The following is a 24,448-nucleotide window of genomic DNA, read 5'->3' on the forward strand; positions in this document are numbered from 1 at the left end:
TTGCCCTGCCTGAAAGCTAGGATCCCTGGGAAGTAAATGAGACTGACCTCCGCCTCCCCACCCTTGGGGGCTTCTGGAACCCCTGCCTTGACGACGGGGGTGGCAGGTTCAGTCCTCCGCACCCCAGCCTTTGCTTTAGGAATCCCAGGGGGCAGGGTAGTCTCTGGAGGTGGCTTCAGCACCGGCTCAGCTTTAGCTGGGACTCCTGTCTTCTTTTCCTGGGCACTGCTCGGGGTCCTGATGGGTTCAGAAGCCCTGAGGGGCTTGGTTTGGGGACTAGCCTTGGTAGGAAGGGGACTGGCCTTGGTGGGCAGGGGACTGGCCTTGGCAGGCGGGGGGCCTGATGGCTGGCCCAGCCCCGGTGGCCCTTTCTGCTTCGGAGGGGCTGTTCCAGCTGCACGGTGAGGGGCCCCTACAGGGGGCTGCTGTGAGGTGGGCAGGGTCAGTGGGGTCGGCTCTCCCAGGCTGCCCTCCAGCAGCCGCTTAGTTTGGCAGTTCAGACAGAGCCACTCGGTTTTCTGTACGGAAACGAGAGAGGAGGAATTTGATGAAAATCACAAAGACACTGAAGTACTCAAAGATTATTCCTGTGACTATTTCTGTAACCTTAAGGAGGAGAAAATCTCCCAAAGCATGACACTAAAGGCACGAGGAGAAAAAGACTGATAGGTTTGTTGCCCCCAAATGACAGATGCCCCATCCTTCAGAGGCATATGTAGAGTTAAAAAGACAAACCCAAAGGAAGGGTCGCTTCCTTACCCCATAGAGAGCTTTTCACTTGGCCTGAAAAGGAGGAGAACCTGTATGAGACGGGAGGCTACAAAAGTAGCACAGTGTCTGGAGAAGAGGGGGCACTGGGGACTCACCCTCAGGGCGTGAACAGCTTCTGGGAGGGGTGCAGAGTCCCCCAGGTGAGAGCTCCCGCAGACCAGGAACAGCAACCGGCAAGGAGCACCTCCCAGAGGCACTGCCCCGCCCCAGCCTCCGAGCTCTCAGGCCTCAGATACCATCCTTCTCCACCCCCAAGTAAGGGCTGTGCTGGGAGGGTGCAGGCTCATGGGGCCAGGGGAGGCTGTCTGGGGGAAGCCTTGCTTGGGGGTGGGGGATGGAGCTAAGCAGTCCCCTCTGTTCACACCCCCCAGCCCAAGTCACCTTGTCTTAGGCCAGCAAAGACGCCCAGGCGAAAGCCTCCTCCTGCTCCCCCGGCCTCTGGGCTGTTCTTCCGACGGGACCTGTGTGTGCCAGCCCTTGGGCCAGGGGCCCTGCTTCCTCCAGAGTTGGGCTGGGATCAAATCCTCAACCATCAGTCCACCAGTTTCAGGATTACCCTCTCTGTGTCAGTCTAAGTGCTGGGGACTGGAGACATAGCCATGATTAAGACGGACACACAGGCTGGCATGCAGCCTTCTTGGAACCCAGAGCCCCAAAGAGGTCATTCTGAGTATGACATGGGCATCAATGGTGAATTTCCCAGAACACCAGAAACCAAGTCTAACTCCCCAGGTCCCACTGTCTGCACAGGGAGAGGGTCAAGCATCCCAAGCCCTGAGCAGGTGATTTCTGTAGCAGGTCAGAAGCTGGCAGGAGCATGTCTCCCAGGAGCCTCCTCCAGGGTGAGGGCTCCTCCTTGGCAAGACTTGAGGCCCTGTCCTGGCCCACGAGGGAGGGTTGGGCGGGGAATGAGAGTAACAGCACACACCTGTGCCTGCTCTCATCCCAGGGATGCAGAGCCTCGGCACCCCTACTGTCCTACTGTTGCACATCGGGGTGCCAAGACACTCAGGCTCCCACCAGCAGCTTGACCACTAGGATGGGGCATCAGGGGAACCAGAGGACACAGAACTACAAGGTCAAAGAGCCAGGGACAGGGCAAAGAGGTGGCCCTTGGCCCTCACCAGCCCAGAGTGGGCCAGCATCCTCAGTACCCTTACCACGCACACTGCCCCTAGGCCCAAGTCAGACCCTAGCCCACCTGGCAGAGCCTTGGAAGCATGGCACCTCCAGGATGCCTGCCCTCAGCCTGGCATCCACAGGCCACCATGGCAAGTACCGTATCAATGATTCTGCCCTCATTTCCTGCCCACAAAGCTACACACCACATCTCTGCCCTGGGCCCCAGCAGAGGCCAGGTCAGGCGGGTGGCAGGGCCTTGGTGTTGATTGAGTGACAGGTCTGCTCCACAAACTTGTTACTCAGGGCCTTGAGACTGCTTCCCTGAGACTGGAGCTCCAACTCTGCCTGGAGGTCCAATTCCACACACAGGTCCTGAGCAGAGGGGCTCAGCTATGGAGTGGGACCCTTCAGAGGTCCTGCAGGTACTCACCCTGTTCCTTGTAGGGCCTGGCTCTAGCACCACTGCTGACTCCCCTGGACCTTATCTGATGCTCTGTGTATCCCCCATACAAACTCCTATGAAGCAATGGGTGCTGGCCACTTGCTGGGCCTTGGGCTCACTTGGTGCCTAGGGAGAGTGCTGGATGGGCTGAGCCAGGAATCCCATCCACGTTCCCCCAGCATCACCTGAGGTCACAGTGGAACTCCCTCCATGTCAGAGAGGACTGTAAGGTGGCAAAATGATCCTAGAGAAGTGGGAGGGGTGTTAGTAAAGGCCCAGAGAGAGTTCTGGAAATGAGCGAACAGCCCCTTCCCTAGCCCCAGGATCAACATGATGGGGTTAGGAACTGGGCCTAGACAGTGGGCTGGCCCAAGGCAACACTGCCCTGACTCCACCTTGGGTCCATGCACACAGCCATCCAGGTTAGGCCTCTGAAGGTTCTGTCATCTACTTCGGCTCACCTTGCTGGCTTGGCAAACCTCCGACCTCCACCTCTGGCCTGCAGATCCCACCCCAGAAGTAACAGTCCTAATGAAGCAAGGGCACCTTGGAAGGGTGGCCTGGATGGAGGCGACAGACCTAATGCCAAGAGCTCAGAGGCAGCCCCTGCAGTGGCCTGCTTACCTGAGCCCAGAGGCCCAGCCCTCAGCAGAGCATGTCAACTGTGGTCACATGCTCCCCGGGGTTTCGTTCCTTCCCACGCTTACTCACAGAGGCAGCCAGGCTGCAGAAGGGGCTGCCCAGCTGGCCCTCTTGCTCCTGGCTCTGCTATAGCAGGCAGTGAGGGAAGGAGGGAGGGAGGGAGGGCAGGCAGGAGGAGGCATGTGAGGTAAGAGCTAAAAATAAACCGCTGAACTAGCTGCTGGAGGCCCTTCCCCAGCCCTCTGGGGTTGGTGGGCGAAGGGTACAGGGCATTGGGGACACTAGAGGTGGAGCCAGGGGAGACCTGGCCAAGGCTGGGGATGGGATGGGAGGCAGGCTGTGCCTGGGGGCTGGAAAGCAGCTGCAAACTGAGGCCCTGCCTCCTTTATTCACGTTGCTCTCATCTCTGCCCCTCACTTCATGCCCCCACCCCCACCCCGCTCCTTCATTCCCTGTTCATGCATTCCCTCTCCCCCTTTAGTGTTTACCCCCCTCATTCAATCATTCACTTGCACATTCTCTCTCATACTCTCCCTCATCCAGCCCCAGCCCTTGGGGAGCTGCTGCTCACTGGCCCCTTTTCCTATCCCCTTTGACAAGTGGGCAGGGGACGATCTGGGACATGGGGATGGACATGAGAGGCTCTGATGACCATTTCTGCCTTGCCTCCCTCTGTCAAGTTCCTTTCTGGGGGCAGGAAGGTAGGAATCCCCCAAGGTCTATCGCCACCTAATAACGGTGGGAGGCGTAGATGTGCATACCTTCAGATGGAGCTAGGTGGGTTCGGGGCGAGGCAGGGGAAGTGAGTTATCTGAGAGAGTTGGTAGGGTACCCCACAGGCGGGTGAGACCTGCTACCTTCCGGAATCACTGGCTGCTGTACCTCATGGGCCAAGAGAGCCCAGCGAGGCTGCATTGGAAGCTGGGCATCCTCCCTGCACTGTCTGACACAGCCTGAATGACCCTGCAGAACACAGTCTCTCTGCATGTGGAGCTGGCCTAGGTTACAGCAACGCCGGACTGGCTGCCTAGCCCAACATACCCCCAGCCCCACTGCCAGACCAGGGGCAGTGGATGAGAACTCCTGAGAAAAGGATGCCCAGAGGTTAAAAATAAAAGAGCCCAAGACTTGCACACTGGACCACAGGCATGGCCATCGCTGGTGCTGCTGTTCCTCTACGGACCCTTGCTCTGCTCTTCCCTGTCCCCAGACATGCGTAGGCTCCCCTTTTTGGGACCTCTGCCTCCGAATAAGAAGAATCGTCCCTGATATCCCCAACGTTTGCCTTTATGGTTGGGCTGTGCTCTCCTCATGCTCCAGCACCAAATGTGTCCATTCCCTGTGGCCATCCCTCATGAGAAGAGGATCTTGCACTGGCCACGGGGTCAATTCATACCCAGGTAGTAGGGGCTGGTGGGGACTCTTTCTTTCCTGTACAGAGACCCTCTTTTAGGACACTCTGGTTCCAGTCTCCTGGCTCAAGGGCTGACTGTGTGTTGGACCTCGCACAAGTATCTGAAGTATGGCATCTCACCTGGTTCTCACAGAAACGTAAAAGGGAGATCTATGGCCCCCAATTCCACAAGGGAGGAAACAGGCCTCCCTGAGATCACTACCCTACAGGCAGACTGAAGCAGGTCTAGAGCAGAGGCAGCCCCCACCCCAAATAGGCCCAGCCCGTCCCACACATCACAGGTGCCAGGCCCTTTGCCCAGGGAGGCCTGACTTCTCAAGGCCACGGCTGGTATTTTGGCAATTATAATAAGATAAGAAACGGGCAGTGTTACTGTAACAACTCCAACTCCACTAATTTCTTCACAAACTCTATTTTGAACCGAAAGCCAATTAAAAATTAAGCCAGAGGGTACTATTATCTTTCAAAAAGATAAATAGGTAAAAAATTTGGAATCAACAACTGTTAATCATGAAATGACTCACATTTTATAGCACTATGGTTAATTTTTCAGAGAAAATTTCAAAGGGAAAAGGGATCTAGTCTTATTGCCTCCTCCATCGTATGCTCTGGACTCCCTCTTGAGAAAGAAGGTAAAAAGGGTTTTACAGCTCAGAGAGTTGGGGTAATTCCCACCCTGGCAGCCCAGACAGGTGGCTCCAGCCACAGGTGGAGCCACAGCAGGTCTAACAGGTCTAGGGGGGAGCTGGCCCTCCCTCAGGCCCCCAGCCTGCATGCAGACATGCCTCATGCTGTGCACAGAGACAGCCAGATGGAGAGAGACAGCCAAGGCAGACCTACCCCTCCACCTCCCTCCCAAGGCAGGATGTGTCTGGGCCACCTGCTGAAAAATCAGGAGCCTCTTACCAAGAACACACAGGGAAACACAAAATTGCTCTAAATGCCAAGTGGCCATTCACTGAGATGGGACCAAAGATGGCCCAAGGCCTGGTTAAGAGCCTCAGCTGGGAAGGGCAGGGGAGGGGGACACACCAAGCACCAGCCCTTCCCCACCAGCCTCTCCAGGCTGCCAGCTTGCACCTCTGATGGATGATGGTGGCACAGTCTCATGGTGGGAACCACGGGAGGGGGCATGATGGCTGCCCATCCACACTTTCCCCAGGAGCAGCCACAGGCCCTCTGGGGATAGCAGCATTAACAAGCAGAGCCATGAGGAGAAAGGAGTCAGAGAAGCTGGGCCATCTTCTGACTGCTGTTAGGAGCAGGAGGCAGGGAAGCAGAAGCTGCGGGTAGGGAAGATCTAGGACCAGGACGCCCAGCAGCTTTGCCATCAGGCCCATGGAACCCACAGATCCTGTGGAGGCAAGGGTGGCCCTGGCCAAGGAGGTGGCAGTGGGGCAGGACATGGAGACAGCAGGACATGGAGGGATTGGGGCAAGGGGCAACGCTAGCTACCGAAGGGCAGAAGCTCCAGGGGCCAGGGAGGCAACAACCAAGCCTCTAATGAGGGGCTGAGATCAGAATCCAGACCGCTCACCCAGAGTCAGCATGTGACTGAGACACTCCTGTTTGGGCAGAATCAGCACTTCCCCTGGCCTGGCCCAGAGGGCGCTGAAAGGAACTGTCAGGAACATTTATACTCCTGGACAGAGACAGTTTTCCCCTCCTCTCTGCACATCCTGCTTAATGAGGAAATGTGGGCCCAGAGGTCCCTCGGGGACAAGGGTCCTCCAGGCTGGGCCAGCTCAACAGTCCAACAGGGTTCAGTGTCAGGCTGCCCCACCCAGCAGTGGGTGTGTGCCTGGCTCCGGACTGGAGCTCCTCTGGCCCTGTGGTGACCCCTTGGTGCCCCCTCACCTCTCTGGGCAGCCAGGCCAGCCATCCTCCAGTGAGCCACTGGACCCAGGGCTTGGGGAGGTGGCAGTGAGGACCTGGAGGGCATCACATGAGGCATCACACGAGGAGGTCACTCATCTTGCTCAGGCTGCTCCTCCCTATATGTTGGAAAATATGGCCTGTGGCGGCCAAAGTAGTCTTCCTTATCACAGTGGGCTGCTCCCATGGAGGCCTGGCCCAAGGCAAGTCACAACAAGGCACCACAGAGACCATGACTACAACCACACACTCCTCTGTTGTCTCTGGGCCAGCGGTGGTCTGCACTCCACACTCTGCCCAACCATCAGTCACATATGGCTTAGCCCAGGGGCCCCAAGACTCAGGTGGCTACCGTGTGCAGGAGGAGTGGGCTTGGCTTGACATCTCCTGATATGACACAGCTGGGGACACATCCACCTGCCAAGATGAGCCAATCATAGACCGCAAGGGCACACACGGAAGGGGACACACCCAGCTATGGGCAAGGCAGCCAAGGTAGGGGTCACATGGATGGCCCTGAGCAGGGCGGAGTAGATGAGGGCAGGGGCAGGAGCAGCCTTCCGGCCCAGGCTTGTCCTGCTCTGCCAGGGTGCCTCCGCACCTTCTGAACCTCCCAGGCTGGGCTCCAAGCTTCAAGAGAGCACCAGGCCTCCTGCTCCCTTCCACCCAGCTCTGCACGGGGCCCAGAACCCTCCTGTGGAAGAGGGACTGCAGAGAGACAGGCCCCAACCCCAGCACTCCCTCAAACTTCCCTCTGGGTAAGAAGAGCATCTCTGAGCATCCCCACAAACAGCCCCAAGGAGGGCTAGGCCCTGCCACAGGAAAGTATGTGGACCAAGGACTGTGGCTTTGACAAGCAGATATCAATATCCACGACCTCAGACGAGGGGATGAAGGGAGGACACTGCCTGGCTGGGCTGCCCCGCTGTAAGAAAGCCTTCTGCCCTGCCCTGGGCATGGGGGCACAGCCCTCTGCCTAACAGCCTTTCAACCCTTGTGAGGGTCACAGACTGAGGGCAGGGTACGACTTCAGGTTCTTCCTGCCTGCGCAGCGGGGGTTGGCATCATCCATGAGGGCCATGCCCATGATAGCCAGGAATGGGGAGGCCGGTTCAGGGCCTCCTGAACCTGGCTACCTCTGGGACCAGCCTCAGGGCACTGGTCAGCCGATCAGAGGCAGCGGGCACCATTATTCTGTCCACTGTGCCAGTTAATTCTCTGAGTGGAATGACAGGCCCGGGGCAGGGACAGGTAAGGGAGCATAGACTCTCTGCAGCTGTGTAGGGGCAGCCCTGTGATTGCTACAGACCCCGATTTCTACAGTCCTTTCTGGTTCCCATGCCCCCCCATCACCCCAGGCCTTGGCCCCTCACCAAGGCCCAAGGGAACATGCTTGGTCCAGCTCTCTTACCTCCACCAGGTGGGGCGTCGGGTTGAAGCCACACAGGTTGCACACCTGCAGTTTGCATGTGGTGCAGGTGTTATAGTTGGCGGGGCCCTTGCTGTCCACGTTGAGCTCAGCTTGGCACAGTGGGCAGGTGGCCCTTTCCTTAGGCATGGTCTTTGGCTTGGCAGCAGCCTTGGCCACTGCCTGGTGTTCTGCTCTGCCATGCTTTGGACTGGTTGTTCCCCCAGTTCTTGCCAGGGCTCCAGGCCCTGATCCAGGACCTGTTTTAGCTCCAGGCTCAGTTTTGGCTCCAGGTGCTGGCCCAGACCCGGGCCCTGAGCCTGGAGGTCTTGGGCCAGCCTGCTTGCTGGCATCGCTGAAGACGATCTTGGGCGGCCCCTTGCTGGGGGCAGCCTGGCCCTGGGGGTCGGCCTCAGGCTGCACAGACATGAGGGTGCTCGCCTGGGTCAGCAGCGATGCACCAAGGCCAAAGAGCTTCCCAGTGAGGCCCTCCTGGGTCGGCTCAGCAGCACCAGGCCCAGAGGGCGCTGTGGTGGCACTTTTGGCCGGGGCCTCTCCTGCAGGTGGCCTGGGCTCAGCTGTGGAACGCTTGATGGGGAGAGGGGGCTGAGGAGACACCCTCCCCACCTCCAGAGGGGCAGCTGCTTGGGCAGGCCCCGGCACTGAGGTGGCTCTGGCTGTCTCAGCCTGGTGGGGGCCAGGCTGTGGTCCCCCTGGGCCCCATGATCTCTCTTGCTCCGGCTTCCCCAGGGGCTGTTTGGCTGGGGAGTGGACTGGAGACAGGGCTGGGGAGTGCAGCTGCTGCTGGCTCTTGGAGCGAGGTGCAGTGGTCATGTCCATCCCTAGAGCCCTCTGCATCTGGCAGTTCAGACAGAGCCACTCCTTCACCTGAGGAGGAAGCATCATGGTCATCAGGGTGGTCAGGACTGGGGGTGCCCATGGTCCAGGTCATTGCAGCCCACAGCAGCCAGGGCCAGCTCCTAGCACAGCCAGGGGAACCAAGTCCGGCTCCGGTGTTTCTGGGCTGCCAGGAGGTGGGCTGAGGGACAGATAGCACTGCCCTGCCCTCTAGGAGCTGCCAGGTGCGTGGAGCTGAGCAGAGGCAGTCACACACTCCCTACCCCCAACTACCAACACACTGCCTGCCAGACTGCCTGCCAGGGTCCTCCCCATGCATGCCACTGGCTGTACCTCAGACCTGCGTACATCATCCATGTCCACATCCCGCCTCACCAATCCATGCTCCCATCCTCCTGGTTGGATGACCCCAAAAGCCTCCAACTGGTCACTTTCTTTCCCCTGCTGCCCCCTTCAGGCTGTTTCCACACAGCCGCCAGAGTGACCTTCTGAAATATAAACCAGGAGGAAAAGCATGGCCCTAGAACAGTGCCTGGTATGCGATAGGTACTCAATAAAAACTTGCAGAATGAATAAAGAAGTGAAGAGTAATAGGTACGAGAGGGAGGCATAGAAAATAAAAAGAAACCATGATTCCTGTCCTAGAGGAGCTTAGAGTCTAGCTGAGGAGACAAGATATAAATGAGAAATCTTGAGAGCAAAATAAGTGAGGGCAAAGTAATGCAATGTAAGTGACGTAAGTAGAATAAAAATACCTTTTGCTTTCTTAAGGAAGAGAAATTTTTTTAAAGAAAATGGGATAATCTGTGCCTCCAGAATAAACAAGGCATGTGTTGCTGTTCCCACGATGGACGTGTAGTTTCTCTCTGTCATTAACTCCTCCCTAGGACAGCAGGCTCATGACTCAGGTTGGGCCAATCACTGGTTGCAGCTAGGGGTGCAGGGATGGGCATGTGACCTTGCAAACAGGGCCAATCAAGAGTCCTTCCATGTTACTGGGTGAGTGAACAACAGGAGATAGGCTCACTCATCAGAAGGACGTAGCCTTGGAGTGGTCAGTAGCCTTCTTGCCCAACATGCAGAGAGGCACTAAGGATGAAGTCAAGAGACAGTTGGAAGCGGAGGTGAGACAAAGAGGAACGAGCAGAACTGATGACTTTATTCAATTCCCTGGATCCAGCTCTGCCTTAAGTCTACCCTCGGACTTCCAGTTACATGAGCCAATATCATCTTCCTCCAAAAATCCACATACAAATCAGAGAATGTCATTTACAGGCTCAAACCCCTCTAGTGAATTCCCACCACACTTAACCATGGGAACTCTTTACTGTGACCCATGAGGCCCCCTATCTACCCCAGCCTATGCCTCTCTCTGGCCTCCTTTCCTGCCCTCTCCCCTTTGCTGTCTCACCCCAGACACGCCGGACCTCCTGTTCTGCCAAGTGGTCCTCTGAGCTCCCTTCTGTAACCAGGGCCTTTGCACTCACTCTTCCCTCTGCCCCCGGGTGTTGCTAGCTATGCAGGTCTCAACCGAGTATCACTTCACCAACAGGGCCCTCCCTGGCCACACAATCGAAAATACCTGGGACTTCTCTAGTGGTCCAGTGGTAAAGACTCCACGGTCCCAGTGCAGGACGCCCGGGTTCAATCCCTGGTCAGGGAACTAGATCCTGCATGCTGCAACTAAAGAGCCCACGTGCTGCAACTAAAGATCCCGCACGTGGCAACGAAGATCCCGCATGCTGCAACTAAGACCCGGCACAGCCAAATAAATAAATACATAAATAAATTTTTTTTTAAAAAAGAAAGAAAGAAAATACCTCCGAAGCACTCTGTAGGTAATCACCCAGTTTATCCTCTTCACTTATTCTTTCCCAAAGCTTCTGCTACTTTGTCCCTTTGGGTGTCTCCTGTATCCTTGCCCCAACCATGCGCTCTTGTTTAGGCGGTCTTGGGACAATGCACAGTGTGTGGCACAGAGCAGGGATCACTCCAGAAATACTTGCTGTAGGATTAATCCTGACAACCTATTAATAGGGGCATAGCTCTTGCAAGGCTGCAGCCATGAGAATGGAGATTCAGCATCCCATGAAGAGGCTTCTCCTTCTCAACCAGAAAGGCAGAGGCCAAGTCTGCTCATCTATGGTTGAGCAGCCAGAGTCTTTGAAAGCACCACAGTGGCCCAGTTGCCAGGGAAAGGTCCAGTCTGGTCCCTGGGGCAGAAAGTTCCTTCTGCCCACCCTCAGGGGTGCCTCCAGCCCTGCTCTCTGCCTTGAGGTCACAGGGCTGTGCTGCTGCCGCTGTGGCTGACTTGCCACAGTTTGGAAGCCTGGGCTTGGTTGCCTTGCCCAGCAGCCCAAGAGCAGCATCCAAGGAGTGGGGAGAAGACTGCACTTTGATGAGTACCCCCTGGCACCCCGCACCACACAGGGCATGTTCGCAGGCATTCTTGCATTTTATCTTCACGGTAGAGAAAAACAAGGTCTAGTGTGATTTAGCCACCAGCTCTCACAGTAGCCCAGCTTGGAAGTGGCACTACTGGCAAGACTGGCCCTGCCAGCCCTGCCCAGCTCCTGAGCTGCAGGTTGCAGCCTGTGGCCTTTTGCATGTCTGCCTCTTCTGCAGACCGCTTAGCCTCACCCAAGTCAAGTCATGGGTCTAGAAGTTGCCCCTGCGGAACTCAAAGACCAAGCCTGGCTCTAGAAACCATAAGAACAGTGATGCCGCAGCACTGGGGAGTGAAGCCATCCCCCAAGCCGGGAACTGTTAACTCATCTAGATGCTTTGAAGACCCAAGGCAGTTTTGTCTGCCTTTGGACAAAGAAAGCTACAGAGGAAACAATCTGTGTCCCGGGGACTCAGCCCAAAGACTCCTTTAGAAAAGTCATTTTTGGCGAGGGTGATGGGGGTTCACTCCCATCAAAAGCGGGAGTTCCCAGGGGCAAGCTGTTTTGGCTCACCCTCAGAGGGACCCTGGGAGATGATTACCCTCTTGAGGGGAGGCCTAGGTCCTGGCCCAGGACGGCAGCCACAAACTCAGTTCCTGTGGTGGGTGCGCAGCCCACACTGGAGGTCCCATCTCTGCAGCATGCCCTGAGGTGGGACTTCCCAAGAAGAGGAACCTGAGAGGTGAGGCTCTTTCTCCTGAGACTTCAGGGTGACCCTCCTTTGGGTTCTGGACAGGATTGAACAAGGGCCTGTGCTAAAACTCCTGCACTCACCACCAGAACCTTCACTTACCCAGCCTCCATCACCCAGGCTGTCACAGGCATCTCACCTAAAATAGAACCTCTCCAAGAAACAGCTAAAACGCCCCTCAGTGACTCATATCCCAGATGGGCGTAGCTATTTCTATCCAGCCTCTTCCAGACGGCAGGAGCCGTGACCGTGCCCTCCCCCAACCCCTCCCAGGCTCAGGCCCAGGCAGATAGGGCCAGCACACAAGGCCACCCAAGGAGAAAGCTGGCTGGGGGATCTCTCTGAACCCAGCAAGACTTCCTTCTCTGCCTCCCCCGTGGAACTTCAGAAGCTTGCTGGGAGGGGCTCATCCTCAGCCTCTTCCTCCCTCCTCCAAGGTCCTTACCCTGTGTTAGGGGGATGGAGGCTGTCCACTGGGTAGGGAGGGAGATGGCTGTGCACCACCAGCCCACCTGCCCACCTAGGCTGGGTATACATGACCAGGCCTGGGGCAGCTCCCCTGGCTCTGGAACCAACAACAGCGAGAGTCTTCCTCGGCTGGACACAGTGTCTGTGGCTCCTGGGTACCCTCCTAGCTGGCTGCCCACCAGAATCAGAGGGCATGGCCTTCTACCAGTGTGACAGGGAACCTCTCTTAGAGTCTTGTTATCAAATATCTCCATAAGCCCTTGGCCCATGGCCAGGAGATGGGCAGGTCACAGACTTCATGTCCCAAGACCCAAAGATGGAGCTAAGGGGACTTCCCAGGGCTACTCTGAGGTAGATGGTTCCACCTGACATCAGCTTTGGTCAAGCTGATCCTTCTTGCCAGCAAGGGGACCCATTGTGCCATCTCAGAGGCATAGATGCCCCTGCACCCAGCCCAGTGGGGGTCTGAGCAGCAGTGGGGATGGGAAGGCTCAGCATGGTGTGCAGCCAAGAGCTGGTCCGCAGATGCGGGAAGGAGAAGCTACAGGAACATGGTTTCCCATAGGGAGCCAGTGCCTGCTCTGCCAGGAGCCGGCCAGAGATTCAAAAAAGCAGGCCTGTGGGTTCCTGGCTCTGAAGGGACTTTCTCCCCGAGAAGAGCCTTTCTCAGCTGCTCCCTTACTTGCACTGGTCAATCACAGAAGGGCAGTAAGGCAGTGCAGCCCACCAAGGATCCAGAGGCCTGGGACCAGGCTGGGGGCTCTGTGAACCACACGTCTGCGTGGCCTCTCCCTGCGGCTCCCTCCACTGGGCTCTGGGGCAGGAAGGGGAGTGGGGAAACTTCGGGGGAGGGGTTTCTACATCTTTCCCACAGGGGCACTGGTGGCACTGCACCTGCCACCCTGCATCTCAGTCCCAAAGGGTGGGATCCAGCCTTGCATGTCATATTTGGCCCCAAAGGATGCTGCCCAGGGAACTTGCTTCTGCTCCTGGGTGGGGCCTGTCGCACTGTCACCTCCGTGGCTACCAGGAAGCTCTGAGGGCCCCCAGCAGTAACAGGTTCTCTTTCCACCATCCCCTCCCACGTCCCCACCAGCAAGGAAGGAGGGTGGCAGACGTCACTTAGCCTGCCTTCCTGCAGAGAGCAGTGGCTTGCCTCCGAGCCCAGCCCCGCCTGGGAGAGCGGGCATGCAGGGTGTCAGATCACTGCACTGACATCATGCCTGATGCTGCATTCATTCTTTTTTCCATTTTGGTACAAGTTGAAACATCACAGGAGCAGCTTATAAATGAGCCTTCCCTGCTGGTGCCAAGTCTAGAGATTCCTGGGAGGGCCCCTCCGTCCAGTGTGACCTCATGCCCTTCCAGGCTGTGAGTCACTCGCCAGGCCTCGATAGGAGGCACATAGCCCACTGTGTGCTTGGAAGAAGGGTGGGCCTGTGCCCTCGCACTGCCCCTAGCATTGGACACATCACCTGCCTCATCCAGTATCTAGCTGCCCCAAGTCTGCCACCAATCTGCTTGGCCTGTCAGCTGGTTGACCTCAGGTTTAGGGGCAGGTACCACAGGGTCCCATAGAGCAGGGCACATTGATCCAGAGCTGGATCAGCCAGGCCTGGCCCACTGGGGAAGCCTGTGCCAATCTCATCAGGTCAGGACCCTGAGGGGGACCCTGGGAATCTGCCCAGCATCTGAGGCCAGGATTTGGGTGGTGGAGGCTGAACCCAATTGCTGCTTGGGGCTGGAAGGCCTCACTAGCCTGGAGCTCCATGAAAGGGAGAGAATCCATCCCCTTGCTGATCTTCCTCCCGATATCCCTCAACTCCCCACCGATCCTACCCCAGACGGCCTCCCCTCCCTCCCAGGCCTGTCCACTGTGTCCTATAAAACCTCCTGTCCAGGACCGAGCCAACTCCCCTACACCCCATCCCCATACCCCTCTTGGACCCCAGATGATCTCTCTAGGAGAAGCTGCACTCCCTGGATTTCAGAATGTGGCAATGCCTCACCTTCTCTTTAAACTCCCTAGGGCCCTTGGAGCTCAGCCTTTGGCTTCCCCACCCTGTTCCCCTCCTGGCTCCTGCTGTCTTCCAGGCCCCCTCATCAGGCCTCTAGTCTCAGAAGTCCTTGGCCCTGGTCTCCCAGGCTTCCACTGCACTGACACCCACAGTCACTGCAGATGGCAGCCACCCGCTAACCCACCTGACACCTCTATCCCTCAGCCTCGCCCTCAAGCTTACCCTCGCCCAAGACTGTCTCTCCTCCCAAACTACCCCTGTGTCTGTCCTCCTCCAGCCTCCAGATCATCTCCTAGGCCTCCCCACTGCAGCGGGCCTGGGGCCTTGTGGAGACCTCCCCCACCGAGCCTCTGCTTTCTGTCCGTCCATGGGCCCTCTGCTTTCGCATCCCTTCCTACCCAGCTAAATCTATGGTCTGCCGATCCTGTCACACTCTGCTCAATGTCTGTGCTCTCTTGACCTGTGTCTGCTCCAGAATTAGATCCAACTGCATACCTTTTTCTCCGGGCCTACACCTGAACAGCTGAATGGGTACCAGGCAAAGGGGCTCCACTGTAAACTAACTTATGTCCTAGCTTCTCCCGGGCCCCCCAGCTGCCTTGTTAACTCACTCCATCTCTCCAGTTAGCTCTTCTCCACAAAGGCTGGTTCAATTTCTCCATCCCCATCCCTGCCTGTCATCTTCCCCTGCCTTCTGGATCAAATGATGGCCCTGCTTCCAGTGTCTCAAAAAGGAGCCACATAATAGGATGCCTCCTCCACACTCAGGATCTAGACCTGCCTTTTCGGGGGCCCCACTCTTTCAATCATGCCCCATCTCCCACATGCCTAGGCATGGCTTTCCTCTCGGAGCTCAGACAGCACCACTGTCTCCTGCTTTTCAGAAACCCTCTCCTGCCTGCACACCTTCCCTAGTTACTGTCCAGGCTCTCTCCTCTCCTTCTCAGCCAAGCTTCTCGAGAGTTGACCACACGGATGAAGCTCAAAAAACACTGTGCTGAGAAAGGACTTACACAAAAGAGTGCATTCTGTATGATTCCATTTATATGAAGTTCTGGAATGGGCAAAACTCATCTACGGTAGATAAAAAATCACAGCAGCAGTTGGCCCTGGAGGAGGGATGAGGATGGACAGGGATGGGGCCTGAAGGGACTTTCTGTGGTGACGGGGATGTTGTCTGTCTTGACTGGAGGGCTTTGGGTGACACAGGTGCATGCTTTTGTCAAAGCTCACTGAATGGTACATTTAAGCTTTGTACATTTCATTCTATATAAATTTTACCTTAAAAAAAAAAACCCTTAAATACTGATCTCTAACTAATGAGAGGCTTACTGAAGTGTTTAGTGGGAAGTATACTGATGTCAGTATATGGCTGTGAATCTCCAAGGTCTCCATTCCTGACCTGCCTGCACGCCAGGGTCTTAGATTTGTCACCCTATTGCACTCCACTTGGGTGCTCACAGACAACTCCAACTTGACACGACCCAAACAGAAGAATTCTCCATCTCCATCTCCTACCCCCATGTCCACTACATTTCCATAACCTGTCTGTTTAGCCTCCAAAATACACCAGGAATCTGTCACGGTTCCCCTCCACCCCATGACCATCTCTACCCCAGCCCCAGCCTGCCTCTATAGGCTATTCTCCACACAGCGGCCAGAGTGTGGGGTGTGTGTGTCTGTGTGCTATTGTTGTATACATATACATCTAGGAAGGGGAGTAAAACAAACATAACATAAAATGTGCCATTTTAGTCATTTTTAAGTGTAGATTCAGTGGCATTAATTACATATATGATGTTGTGCAACCATCACCATTATCTATTTCCAAAAAGATGTTTTTAAATGCATACCTTACCTTCCCACTGCCATCATCCAAAACCCTTGACATCACATCTGGAGCCCCCAGCAGGACCTGCCTGCCCTCTGGACCTGGCTTGCACCCCGGCCCTCACATGGGCCACGTACTTCCCCTCAGGCCTCCCCTGCCTCCACCTGTCTCTGGTCCAGCATCAGTCTAACATCTGCAGTCTAACCTCCCCTCCCTGTAGAAGTCCCCAAGAGTCTTGTCACAGCATCACAGCAAGTCCCACCAGCCCTCCTCCTGGTCCTCCACAACCCTGACCCCCAGGTGTGGCTGTGTGTTTGCGGGCGTGGTTACTGGTGAACGAGCTGCCTCTCCCTCTGGCCCGGAGGCTCCCCAAGTCTGAGCAACACATCTGCTGCAGCTCTGCCTGAATCTCCAGTGTTGAGGACAGTTCCTGGCTTATATATGGACTCAAAAAGCATTTGTGGAGGGAAGAAAGGATGAGAGAAAGGGAGAGGGCCACCCTCTGACTGAGTAGATACAAGCGGGCCTGCTCAGGCCAAAGTTTGAGCTAACAGACAGCAGAAACGGCAGAACCAACAGGTGACCAGCCAGCAACTGGCTACTTTATGGAGCTTTCCTCCTCTGCCTCCTCCTGCCTCTGGACCCCTGCCTCTCCCCTTCTTGTCCCTTCTCCCTGCTCCTACTTTATTTCTCTCTTTCTACCCTTTTCACTCCATTCTTTTTCATGCTGTTTTCTTTTGCCCTCACATACAAAATCAGGTGTTTTAGGAATAAAATTTCGTATTTTCTGTTCTGATTTAATTTTACATTCATTCTTAGATAACTTTACAGCCCCCTTCCATAGCTAAAAGTTAAGTGCCATGCCTGACGGCCACAGCTATAAAAAACTCCCACTCCTGAACAGCCACCTCTTCTGCCTGCCCGCAGTGGCTCTGGCCTCCACCCCGTAGTGGCCCAAGCAAGGCGGCCAAGGGGTCTAGTTCCTGGGAGCAGGGACTGACAGCACGGCTGGCTGCCCAAGGCTGGCTGAATCTTGGGGGGCATTTCCCTACTGACTCAAGAGTTTGTTTGGGTCAAAGTGGCTACTGCCAGGCAAACCACCCAAGGACTAGACGTACAGAGGGGAGAAGGCCTCCCAAAGGGCCCGCCACCTGGAGATCCATTTCCTCTTTGTTTAGAGGTGGAGAGGGGAAGGCTGGGCCCAGGAAGGAGGAGGACACCTCTGCCTCTCCTCAGCTCACCGCTGATCCATGTCCTTCTAACACCTGCTCCTCTTTCCTCAGTGGCCCAGGCAGCAGTGTAGCCAGGAGGGAGCAGAGGGAAGGGGGCAAGGCTGGTGGCTGCAGCAGAGGGATCTGTGCTGCACTCACAGCACCACCCCCGAGCCAGATGGTGGCCCAGCCCTCGCCGGAAAAGAGTGGGATGCAGGCAGGAGAGGAAGAGGCTTGTGGCCACTGCGTCTCTCCCTCCCTTCTCCACACCACCCACCCGGGTAAGTGCCTAAGCCCAAGGCTTGCCAATGGGGTGGGAATGGGGGAGGGCGCAGTAGCTTGGTCTTGGCTTCATCTCAGCAAAGTCTAGACCTTGGAACGGGCGAAGAAAGACCATGATCACTCTTCTGTAGTTTTCTTAGAGGGGCTTATAAGCAATTCTGACTAGAGCAAGGGAGGTTGAAGGCACATGGGCTGTCTGGACCTGGAAGGCTGGGGATAAGGTGGCAGCTCTGCTGCTACCCACAGGGGTAGAGGGTGGGCCTCCCACATGCAGGCTACAGCCTCACTTTAGGTGCTGCTCTGAGAGGATTCTGCTGATCCGACCGGGAAGCACAGGCGTGCAGTCAGCCCTGCCTCTGCACAGCACTCATTCCTGTGATGCTGTTGCTAGCGCAAGGACAGACTCCACTGAAGGAGTTCCAGGCCAGGATGTGCTGCTGGGGCTGCTCTGAACAGGGCAAGGAGGCCCCTGAGGGGGCTGACAGAGACAGGTCATGCCTGCCCCCAGCCACGGCTTGTCCTCTCCAGGAGCTCACTCCCACCCTGCTGTCCACCCCGACCTTACCTTCCCCCTCCACCCAGCTGGCTCATGGCCACACCCATTTCCTTCCCACAGCTATCAGAACAGGTGGCTCTGTCCCAGAGGAGAAAGGGGTGGCAGGCATGAATGCTGAGTTACCGAAGAGCAGACAGGTGGGCTAACGTGGCATGGAGCAGGCTTGGGGCATCGGCAAAGCCACTGAGACTGGTCCCTGGACCCTGCTTCTCCTTAAACATTCGGGAGGTTTAAGGTACTTGTGTAAGAACCCACATCCAGGCAGAGAAGAGAACAGTCTTCCTGTCTTTTCCCCATCACTGGGCAGTGACTTGGCTTAAATGCTAACACCTCTGGCTTCCTGGTCAGTGTGTCCTCACAGGGAGGGTCTTTTGTGGGTGGTGAGAAATGTTCTGACCCCACAAGGAAACCCCCAGTCTTTTGCCATGGTTTCAAACAGGTTAAATTATTTACCTGCCCTGAGCAACCAGGGCTGGAGATCTCCAGGAAAAAACAGCCTCCACCACGAAGAGTGGCCAGGATAGCCCTGCTTGCTACGAACCATCCTCAGCCCAAGCAAAAATGGACTATGAATAAGGAGAATGGGGATGGGAATCCTTGGGGTAAAACTGGAGACCTAGCTACTGGTTCTGGGTCCCCAGCTCCCTTGCTCCAATGAATCAGAATAAACGAAGACTTGGTCTCCTCAACTGTAAACAGAGGGTGCTCTGAGCTGCTCCCTGACTTCCATGAAGTCTTAATGTGCTCCAGGCACTCAGACCCCCAGCAAAGTGCATGGGCAGGCATCTTCCTCTCAAGGCATCACAGCCTTGAGAGCCAGCCAACCCGGGCACGGGCAGGACAGCAAGTGCCACATCTGTGTGAGTGTGGTACCCATCCAGCAGCCCCCGGGCACACTGGCCAGAAAGCAGTGGTTCCAGATCTCAGACACTATTCTGGCCACATGGGGCTGACCTGTATGTGATTCTCACCTCCAGACCTGGTGTGCTGTTTCCACAGGACCCAGCTAAAGTAATAAGATGCTGACAGATGCTATGAGACAGAAAAACCAAAACTCTGAGTTCCAGTGACCATTGGCCCAGCAGTGCCAGTCTTTTCCTTCCTTTCTACTCCTTTGTCCTCACATAGCCATTCAGCACAACAGTTCTATCACATTCCTAATCTGTGCTGCAACTTGAGTTACCAACCAGCCCCTGATTCTCTCCTTGTGACACGCACGATAAAAGGTTCGTTTTCCATGGTCTCATTTCCAAAGATCCAAGAGCAGATTCATTAGTGGTCTGAGAGGCATGAAACCCTCCAAGTCACTTGTGTGGTGGAAAGCTGAGGAACAATGCATCCTGCTCACATGCCCTGATGAGGCTTCGGTGACCTTCAAGGCAGGATGCAGGACCCAGGCTACCTCGGCATTACCACACTAGCAGTTTCAGGCACAAGTTCGCACCCCCAGACAGGACCCCAATTAAGCTGCCCAGTGGCCAGTGTCTGTAGTGCATCTGTGCTGGGACTGGCAGTCCCCCCACCCCTTTCCACTCTAGCTGGGCTACTCCTAGGAAGTGAGAAATCAAAAAAGGAAGTGAGTAATCAAAAAAGGAAGTGAGTGCTGGAGCTGGAATTCCTGGAAAAGGTCACTCTGCCTGAGCCCCTGCCACCTACACCAGCCTGACTTCAGAACCCACCCCTTGCGCTGCCCAGAACCTCAGGCCAGGCAGGAGCCCAGCCCAGGACACCAGGGCAACCCCACAGATAGCCTTGTTGGCTGATGAACATCATGTTAGAAGGGCCAGAACAGATGTGGTTTGACCAAGGTGGATCTATCAGCAGGTATGTGGGCAAAACTTGCAGATGTGCTTTCTCGTTATGTGGAAGCATGACCAGGGAAGTGAACCTGCTTTTAGTGAAGTGACGAAGGGCAACTGCTCTGACTCAAGAACTAGGCTCTGCCAGCCCCTCAGGAAAATGGGCCGAGGGTTCTCTTCCTTGACAGGAACACCACTGAAAGCCAACCATGAAGAAGAAAAGGTTCTGCTTGGAGACCATGGCAGAAAAGGGCATCCACCAGGCGAAAAGCTGGAGAATGGTCAGCACTTCCCAAACTGAATGCCATGGAACAGCAGCCCCTAATGTTCAGTGAAAGCAAGTCTGGGAAAGGCCACCAGCAACAGCCCTGTCTTGGAGCTCCTGCATGTATATGCCTTGAAGGACCTGGTCCGGAGGCCCGCTCTTCACCAAACACTGTGAATCTGCAGTAAGCTGGAGGCCCCTTTCCTCCTGGCCCTGAGCCCCGGCTTCCTCCCAGCACAATGAGGCAGATGGACCGAGTGTCGCCAAGGTCCTCCCACTCTGCTGTTTTTCCAGGCACAGCCAAAGGCTGGTTCCCCTCCCACCTCACCAAAGGTCCTAGGCTGGGGGAGTTTGTTGTGTGGGAAGGACTGAGATGCCCACCAGGAAACTGGTGCCACCGTGTGCGGCTCTCCCTTGATCTCCGCCTACCCCACCCAGAGTCGTTCGGGTCCTGCTGCTCTAGTGAGCGTCTCTGGAAGCTGAAACCTGGGAGGCAGGGCCAGCACAAGAGGGGGATCCCCACAGCAGCCTCTCTCATCCCTGCCTGCCAAGCCTCCCTGCTTCTCGCTAGCAGAAACAGCCAGGTGAGCTTCCCTGGCCTTAACCACACTGTTCTAAATACTGAGGAGCAACACTTACCTAACTGATCAGTGCAGGGATGGGTTGTTTCTAATCACGGATGTAATAATCACGAGTGTACACGCCTCCTCAGAAAGCCCCCACACTCCAGGAGCGACTGCAAACGCACTGAATCATCTCCCCACACCGGCAGCTCCTTCCTTGGAATCTCACACTTACCTCTCGCAAAGCACACGTCCCACACCCACAGCACCTCATATCACAAATAGACCCCGACCTGTGAACAATTATTCTCACTCATCCCCCCGCCCATGTGGTCCAAACGGCTCCTGCTGCTGATAATCCCAGCTGCGGGCATGCAGTCACCACTCTCCACCCGGCCCAAGGGCAGAGCCCTGGGGGTCTACCAGAGACTTCTGTGGGTTATCGCGGAGGAGAGGGAGGAAGCTGACAACCCCACTTATTTCAAAGGCACGGCCCCAGCCCAGCTAGTATATTGGGGCACCCAGCCTCCATGGCACCAGAGAGAGGCTCAGGGGCTTGGCTGAGCATCCCACAGCAACTCAAAGCATCCCAACACAAGCAAGGGTGGGGCTGGGAACCCAGGGTCCTCTGGGGGAGAACGCAGGCCAATCTCATGGAAATGGCCTTGCAGTGGCCTCTTGATGAGTGTAGGACACTGCCTCCATGTGGATGCTTGGCCCCCAGTCTGGGTCTCTACTCCAAGGTTGTTTCTTGGGATGGGTAGCTGCTCCACTCCATCAGGCCCCAGCTTACTGGAACGGAAGCCCAGGGGAGGCGGTTCCTGAAGCCCAGGTGGGAGGCAGTTTCCTATCTCCCTTAACACCTTGCTCCCCTCACTGGCATCCCTCTCCAAGACCCACTGTCAGGGAGAGAGGCTGGCCAACGGCCAGGGAGACTTGCCTCCCTTTGGGCCCTGCAGCTGCTCGTGGCCCTCTCCAAATGAGCATCCACTGGGAAAAGTTGTCCGTAAGACTGTCGTTGACCCTCCCTAAGGCCATTTTTCCAGGTCAAACTTGGACCAGGTAAGAAAGCGCCTTCTACTCAGGACTGAGCCCAAGCTTTCAGTCCTTTCCCTCAGGACATCTGGGGCCAAGATTTTTTCTCTGCTACCACATCTGGGAGCCAGAATACAAGCCCTGGGAAGACACAGAAGCTGATGGCCAAGGGAAATGACCAGGAAAAGAGAGCTGGTAAAAAGGGGAACCGGGGAGGCCTGGGAAGGCAGGTGGGATGGAGGAAGACGGCACAGAGCTGATTACCTGGGTGAGATGAGGGTTGGGGTTGAACCCACACTGGTTGCAGACCTTGTTGTGACACTGGGTGCAGGTGTTGAAGTTTGGCTGGCTGGGGGTTGACGTGAGATCCGAGGTCTTACATATGGGACACAGCGTGCTGCTGGGAAGGGGGGCGATCTGGGGGACGGAGTAGGGTGATGTGGGGGTGCTGCCTCTGTCCGGTGACACAGAGGGGGACCGCCCTGATCTCTGCGTCCTGCTGTCTACCTGCAGCGTCCTGCGGGGGCCATCAGCCTCCTGGCCAGCTGGGCCCTGTGCCCTTGTCTCCTGGGGGCTCTCACGGCTGGGAGCAGGAGCAGAAGGCTGCTTCGGGGTTGGGGAAGCTGCTCTCTGGCTACCCAGGGGCTCCTTGGGGTCCAGTCTCCTGGAAACGCTGAAATGACATTGAAAATGACGATGTTAGAGATATACCTTAGAGAAGTCCCCTGCAGAGGTCTCCACCAACCTAGGTGACTCTGCCAAGCCCCGTTGCCACCCTCCTCTGCTGCCCAGTGGCATATCACAGCCCCCACTGGCCGAGTGCTGACTGACAAGTGTCCCCCGACTTGAACCGTCAGCACCGGGCCATGTGATCGGCTCATGAGTGTCCCCTCTTACATCCCACTAAAGTGCAGAGTCTGATTCAGTAGGTCTGGGGTGGAGTTTGCACTTTTAAGAATCTCTAAGGTACTCCAATAAAGCTGTTAAAAAAAAAAAAAAAAGAATCTCTAAGGTGATGCCTTTACTATAGTCTGCAGACTACACTTTGAAAACCAAGGCTCTAAACCTATACATTAGTAACACCTAAGCTGATTTTAAAATTTCTGACTCTCAGACTGCACCCCAGACAAATTACATCAAAATCTGTGGGGACAGGACCCTGGCATTACTATTTTGTTCCTCCCTAAGTGATTTCAACATGCAGCTAGTTTAGAGCTACTTCCCTGGCAGGTCTGTTACATTCTGGCTTGTCCACTTCAGAGGCCGACCCCGGGCAGTTGGAGGTGAGGGTGGGGAGGCACTCCAATGCCCAGTTAATGCCATCTCCATTAACTGGCAAACCATCAGGCTAAACTCAATGCCCTATATTCCTTCTCATTTGACCCAATTTCAGTTCATTTCTGCCAGTTTTCCAATTTGAAAAAAGCCAAGCACAAAAAGCCAAAAGCAATGCTTCATATTGCTTCCCTGAAATTCGATACTTGCTTCAGTCTGTATTCATTTGGGTGGATACTGGCACCCAGGCGACAGGGCAGCCTGGTTGAGAGCCACTGCAGAGGCCCGGCCACAGCCGCCTGTGGAGCATCCTGGCCTGGCCCCTTCAGCCCCAGTGTTCCTGGTCCTTGTAGGGTCTGACTAATAGGAGGGGATTCTAAGTTTGCTGCCTTTATATGAAGACCATCTGCTTGCCAAAAAAATTCAGGAGCCAACTGTAGGATGCCTTAGGACAAGCTATTTCAGAGGGGAGACGAAGAGCTTCCCTGGCGAGGCCCACTTCAAGACACTCTGCAGTCCTTCTTCCCTTCTGAGGAACTGCTGGGGAAGAGACACACCCTTGGTCTAATAAAGACTCTTCCAGGAAAAAGAAACACTGTTGAATGTCCATCAACCAACAACAGAATACACCCATCCATCCAGTCTCACAGACCTGCCACTTTCTTCTTCAGTGGGATAACCAGAGTCTGAGTCTAGCCCCCCTGAGCCACCTTTGCCACCAGCTGTGAGGCCCAGTGTGGTGGTGGCTGCAGCCATGTCTGGCCCACACTTGGAACCTGGGCTCTAGGGCCTTTCAGTAGACTAATTTCTAGGTATTGTAAAAAAATAATCCCACACGGCTAAATTCATAATTTCATTTTTTACTTAAATTATTTAGGGCTAGAATTTAAAAGCAGCCCTTGAAAGCCAATCAGAAACGGGCTTCCCTCGTGGTCCAGTGGTTAAGACTCCACGCTCCCAATGCAGGGGGCCTGGATTCGATCCCTGGTCAGGGAACTAGATCCCGCATGTAGCAACAAAGATTCTGTGTGCCGCAACTAAGACATGGCACAGCCAAATAAATAAATAAAAATTTTTTAAAAAAGCTAATCAGAAGCTACGAAGAGCCCTTTATAATATGTGAAGAGACTGTAGCCCCTTCTCAGGCTGTGCAAGGTCAGTGGTTTCTCCTGAGAAACTTAGCAATTTCTACTGTGTTTGTTTTGCGTGAGGTGTGACAGGCAATCTTCCGTGTACACAGTGACTTTTTTTTTTTTTTTCCACAGTGACTTTTTAAATTCAGTGTTGCATCACAATGTAGTCTTTCTGGGGACATTTTATGTGACACTTAGGGATCCAAATTCAAGTTAACTTTCAACTCAGCTGTGGTGACAGTGAATAAACAAACAATGCCCACTGCACCCAGCAAAGTCTGCACTTGGAAGGGCAACGCTCCCTGCACAGAGGCCTGATGTGTGTTCACACATCATACGGTG

At 55.4% G+C, this 24,448-nt stretch overlaps 1 protein-coding gene across 1 annotated transcript in view; it reads right to left on the minus strand.

The window, feature by feature from the left end:
- BSN (bassoon presynaptic cytomatrix protein) overlaps window positions 1-24,448 on the minus strand; it is a 91,254-nt gene that overhangs the window by 20,335 nt on the left and 46,471 nt on the right. Inside the window, exons 2-3 of the mRNA XM_060163896.1 lie at window positions 21,963-22,371; window positions 48-518 (exon numbers count right to left, since the gene is read on the minus strand). Coding sequence (XP_060019879.1) covers window positions 48-518; window positions 21,963-22,371 — 880 coding nt within the window. The remainder of the gene's footprint in view (window positions 1-47; window positions 519-21,962; window positions 22,372-24,448) is intronic.

This window comes from Lagenorhynchus albirostris, chromosome 10, assembly GCF_949774975.1.
Source record: "Lagenorhynchus albirostris chromosome 10, mLagAlb1.1, whole genome shotgun sequence".
Classification (NCBI taxonomy): domain Eukaryota; kingdom Metazoa; phylum Chordata; class Mammalia; order Artiodactyla; family Delphinidae; genus Lagenorhynchus; species Lagenorhynchus albirostris.